At 47.0% G+C, this 5,491-nt stretch overlaps 1 protein-coding gene across 1 annotated transcript; it reads right to left on the reverse strand.

Annotated features, from left to right (window-relative positions):
* Nucleotides 1-501: 501 nt before the first annotated feature.
* PPP1R3C (protein phosphatase 1 regulatory subunit 3C) lies at nucleotides 502-5,096 on the reverse strand. The gene is made up of 2 exons (XM_006211041.4): nucleotides 4,993-5,096; nucleotides 502-2,947 (listed from the first exon to the last, which is right to left on the reverse strand). Exons 1-2 carry the CDS (start codon nucleotides 5,004-5,006, stop codon nucleotides 2,020-2,022), a joined length of 942 nt encoding a protein of 313 aa, XP_006211103.1. The 5' UTR covers nucleotides 5,007-5,096; the 3' UTR covers nucleotides 502-2,019.
* Nucleotides 5,097-5,491: the final 395 nt, after the last annotated feature.

Here is a 5,491-nt window from a genome sequence, read left to right on the forward strand (position 1 = left end):
GAAATATGACTTTGGTTCCCAGATCTACAACCTCCCACCCCGAGGAGCTGAGCCTTCCCCTCAGTCAGGGATGGACACCCAGAGCCCACTCTCTATCCCCTCCACGCAGCTCCAATCTTTGCCCCTTCAGGAAGGTGCTGGAGCTCAGGAGGTAGAAGCCACTCCAGCCTCTCCCGCACCATCCCCTCCCCCATTTCAAAGCTGAGAAGTGGCCCCCAAGATAAACCTGTTCAGGCAGAGAGTGTGTGTGATGAGCAGTTGGCACAGATGGGGACAGTCAAGCGGACAGTCCCAGCAGCTCAAGTCACTGCCGCTGGACCCCAGCCCCAGTGGTAAGCAGGTAGAAAGTCTCACTAATGAGACTGGAACCATGTGAATACTTTCATGTGGATCCAATTCCTGGTCCAAATTAACCTGGCTCAGTTGTCCTTATAGACACCGGAGAATCACAGTTGGTTTCTGACTTTAGTGTGGCTTTAAGAAAGAAAACATACTCAGATCTTATATCAAACACTTTTATTCTTATAGTGAGAAGTTCACAGAGGATAGCTTATAGGAGAGTGAAATATTTAGAGTAGAAAAATTGTGGGTGCTAGCCAGACCTCAAATACTGTCCTAAGCAGAGTTATTCCAATAGTACTTTTCCAGCACGGCAGGTCACACATGTTAAAGTTAACTGCATTCTCTGAACGCCTCTCAATGGACGTGCACAATGATAGAAGCAAACACTGAGATCTTAAGATCTCACAGAATGGATTTATGCACTCTCCCAAACAAGTATATTACAATACACCCAAAACAATTCACATTCATTTAAAAAAAAAAAGTGGCCTTCAAAAAAATTGATAGACTTAAAATAACAAGAATATAGGCAAGAGGAAAAAAAAATGGCTGCTTTTATGTGCAAGGTACCAGATTCTTGAATTGAGAATCAGTGTCAGTCCTCACTTCCAACATCACATCGAAAAAGTGTGGCAGAAAAATGAGTCACCTTCAATATGAAGGATGTGAGTTGTGTACACCGACAACACTCTTAAAGGTACAACAGTATAGCAGGAGGAATGCCAGTATACAAAGTGGACCTTCTTCTGAGGCCAAACGTTCATGAGTTATTAGATGATCCTTCAGATTCTTGGGTTAAGCAACTACAATATTCTGATTTAATTGAGGCACTTGCAAAGAGTGACCTTTGACATGACCCAGAGTCCCTACAAGTTGTTGGCCATTGACGATGGGGTGGTTTTTTTGGTCAGGCAGCATTTATACTGAGAACCCAAGCATGACTCCCTGATCACAAACAAGGTCACTTATCCCATTACCACCGCAAAGCCAGGTTTGCTTAAGCTTTCCCCAAATCCGGATTTTTGATAAGTCACGTTTGAACAGAAAGGCTTCCCGTAAAATCTTGATTCTCCAGAGTTATAATTCACCATTCCCCAATACCACTCAACACCCCTAAGGTTTGTTTGGGTTGTTCTCCATGAGAATACAAAGGATGGATCTTTTTTTCTCCCCTCCACAAATTATTTCCCCTGGAGAAAAATGCAAAACCAACTTAAAAAGACAAAGTAACCTTACATTTTCTCATCGACAGTTAAGTATCAGACCTGTCACTCGTGCTCTGACTGGAGCTGCAGAGCCCTCTGTGAAGCCGTTTCAGACATTCCTCGGACCATTAACACAGCTTTCCACCACCATCCACTGTCCCTCCTCAACCTTTCCTTGCCCAACGTGGAAGCCAGTGAATTGAGAGGGAAGGAGACAAGGGCACTGACAAAGTATTACTCTCATAAAAATTGGGTTTCCAGGCTGTTGTTTGATCCTCGATGGCAAAATTGGGCAGCATCCATATAGACGCCCACACTAAATTCTCAAGTGGCAATCTTCTTCCTAGCCAGGTCTCAAAAGCTCAAACCTAAACCTACCGAAGGAAAGTAGCAATGACTTCCTACTATTGAGCAACACAGACCTAGAATTACATGGGGAAGAAGGTCAAGACCTGTCACCAGGTTGCTTAATTCATCGATAAGAGGCCAAGTTCTCCATCCTCCCCCAGCTCTGCCATCCCGGGAAGAGCCCGCTGGCCAGCCTCGGGCTGCCAAAGACAGTGGACTCCAACTCGGTCTTGAGGGGCTCCTGGTGGAATGCACAATCCTGGGTCTGCACCCCATCGGGTTTCCACTGCGCATGGACAATCCTGTAATTCTGACCCTCGTTGTTGTCCCAGAAGACCTGCCCGTTGGCATGGTACGCGATGCAGAACTCGATTTTCTCCTTGGTTGGGATGGCGGAGGGCAAGTCGATGGCAAACGAGAAGGTGTCACTCTCTGAGCCACCGTACACGTTGTTCATGTAGACGCCGTCCACGTCCGTGTAGCTCTGCCAGGAGTCGAACGTGATCCGGATCTGAACCTTCTTCTCAAAGCTCACGTTTTTCACTTTCACAGTCCCAGTCACCGTTCGCTCCTGCAAAGAGCAGTTCTCCAGGCAGACAAAGTTCTTCTGGAAGCGGTTCCGAAAATTTAGGTAATCGGCTGAAGGCTGAGGGAAATCTAAAATCAAATTTTTCTCCTCGTGGAGCTTTAAGCCCGAGGAGATATCGTTCAGGTCCAGGAGGTCAAACTGGAGATCCCAGCCTGGCTCTTCTGGGAGGTCGGAGAAGACGTGGATGGCGGTGAGGGACAGGCCCTTGGAGTCCGCGAACACCACCCGCTTCTTGCCCTGGTTGCGTGAAGGCTTCCAGTCGGTCTGTGATTTGGCCTCCTGTTTGATGTTGAGACACGGCTTCAGAGGCTTTAATTTGTTCATGAAATTTCTTCGTTGGAAGTCATCATAAGGGCCCAGGAAACTCTTCAGAGGTGGCGAATGAGCCAAGCACAGCCTCATGGCCACATCCACGGGCATGACGGAACTTGTCAAAGGCCGTGGATCTAAAACTTGGATCATTCTGAAATACAAAGGGAAGAGAGGTTATCATCTGGACCTGGGATGCACTTCCTCTGGTCCCCAAAAATGTACCATTTTTGTATTGGCTAAATTATAGGCAGCACAGTAGATATCAAGGCAGTGCTGTCACATGGAGTAAAAGAATAAATACAGAATTAGGTGATGAGATCTGTGTTTTATGTTTGGCTCTACCCTTGACTGGCTATAGACCATGGGTTAACTGCTTAAAACAGCTGGGGGTCTCAGTTTCTCCACCTGAGAAATAAAACGTTTGGATGGGATAATCTCTGTCACAGCTCTAAAATCATTAGCTCTGTTCTGGACCAGTGGTTCTCAAACTTGTCTGGTCACAATGGCGTAAAGAGTTGGTTTTCTTCCTTTTTCTTTAAAGCAGAATTAAAGAAAAGTCTGGGACTTAGAGCCCCCTCTGAGGATGGGGACAAGGAAGTATGTATGTCCTTAAAGCTTCCCAGGTAATCTGCTGAGCACAGTTCCAGACCTGCTCTCTTGGTTGCCTTACTAATTTTGGTTTGAATTGATTACACTTCTCTGGAACAGTCATCCACTTGAAAAGAAAAAAATAGCAATAAAAATTCTCATGGAACGTTTTTGAGAGTGAAAGGCAAGAAAGACTGAAGTCAGAGGGTTATCTTTGCAATTTCATTATCATGCTCATCCTCATTTTACACAAAATACCGGCTGAAGTGCAAGTCGGCAGTTCGTGCACTTAAAGAAAAACTTTACACAATCTGTATTTCACACAGAAAGACGTTCATGTTAAGTCCACGTTTAAGTGGAAAAAGCTGACGACCTGAAAATTGGGCTGTTTTAATACATGCTATACACACACATACACACACACACACACACACACACATTCAAATATTGCAAGACTTAATAGGAAACACAACAAAAAGTTAACAGTTATCTCTGGGTAACAAGCGATCTATTTTTGCCTTTGTACATTTTTGGTATCTTCTAATGTTTTGGCAATGGATATTTATAACCAGAAAGATAATAAAGCTATTTAAAATTTTAAACATAACTATGCTCAAAATATTAAATCAAGAGGTGTCCATCAAGAAGAATATTTTTTTCTGGCCGTTGGCCCTGAGTATCTATCGCCAAGCTTATGGGCACTTTCCTCCTATCCTAGCCTTCAGATAAGAGGTGTGCGTATACTGTATGTGGCATTTCTCAATCTGGCTTTAGTAACTGTCTCCTCAGCAGCTCTAAACACATAAGCAAATGGTCATTATCATAAGACAGATAATAAAAAAACATTCAGAAAATTTACTTTATTAGCCCTGGGTTGGTTTGGTTTTTTTTCTGGGAGACTTAACAAACTTAGAACAAACAAATGAAAGAGAAAGCTGTGTTTGTGGGTCTAATAATAGTTAACAGGCAGGATTTTTAGAGAAGTCTGCTATATCGAGAGAAGCTATTTAAGTAGATTTGTGTGAGGTTTTTTTGGTTTGTTTGGGGGTTTTGTTTGTTTTTTTCACATTTTGCACTTATAGAAAGACAGTTTTAGGCTATGGCAATTTCCCTGGAATTTTAAGTCCTGGCAGAGAGTTTAAAACAATGATTTGCTCAAATTTTGAGAATGACTTTGCCATGACAAACCATCATACGACGAGCGAGAGAGAACCAATGGATGCGAACATCTGCCTATAGTCTCTCCCTAAAATTTAACTACCTAACCAGCAATCTGAGAGTGCTGCTCCCACGAGGTAAGCTGCCTTGGGACACTTGTGCAGGACCAAGAGACACGGTCGGAATCCGGGAGAGAATCAGAGCTAAAGCTGACTCACGTTAAGACAGTTTCCGATTTAAAAGATGCTGTTTACCAAAATCAGCTCTGCCTAAGAAGCGCTGGGCAAATCACACCTCCGAGGCCTCCCGGGTGCCAGATTCAAGTCAGCAGTCAACGTGCCCTCCCCTGTGGTCCTCGTTTGCAGTGATGACAGAAGGAAAACGCAGCCCAACCTCCCGGCAGCTGCGCGCTGCCTCTGCTACAGGGCGGAGAGCCCGCAGTGAACCTACCTGGTGCAGCTCATGAGGCAGAGGGCGGCGGCACTCCGCTGCCTGCGCACGTCCGCACCCGGGCCCCTGCGGTCCCCGCTCGGCGGTAGCGCAGGCCGATTGCGGGTGCGGCGCCCGAGAGGCGGTTTAATCTGCTCCGGACCACGTGAGCCGCCGGCTAGGACCAATCGCCGGGCGGCGGGCCCGACGGCGCGACCAACCAGCGCTCAGCTGGGGCGCGAGCCCTCGCGGGGGGACGTGACCGCCGTGGTGCCGGACTCTCGGAGCGCGGGGTCGCTCGGGGTCCCCCGGGGGCAGCTGGCCTGAGCCACGTAACGCGAACCCCGGGCGAGGGGCCGTGAAGGCAGCACCGCAGCGCACGTAGCGGGTGCAGGCGAGGAGAGAAAGCGGCAAACCTCCCCCAGGCCGGGCGCCAGCACAGAAGGAAAGCAGGGAAGGAGATGCGTTTCGTGCCTGAGGCTTCTGCGCACAGTTAAATCGGAGCACAGAACGTTGTGGC

Source organism: Vicugna pacos, chromosome 11 (genome assembly GCF_048564905.1).
Source record: "Vicugna pacos chromosome 11, VicPac4, whole genome shotgun sequence".
Classification (NCBI taxonomy): Eukaryota; Metazoa; Chordata; class Mammalia; order Artiodactyla; family Camelidae; genus Vicugna; species Vicugna pacos.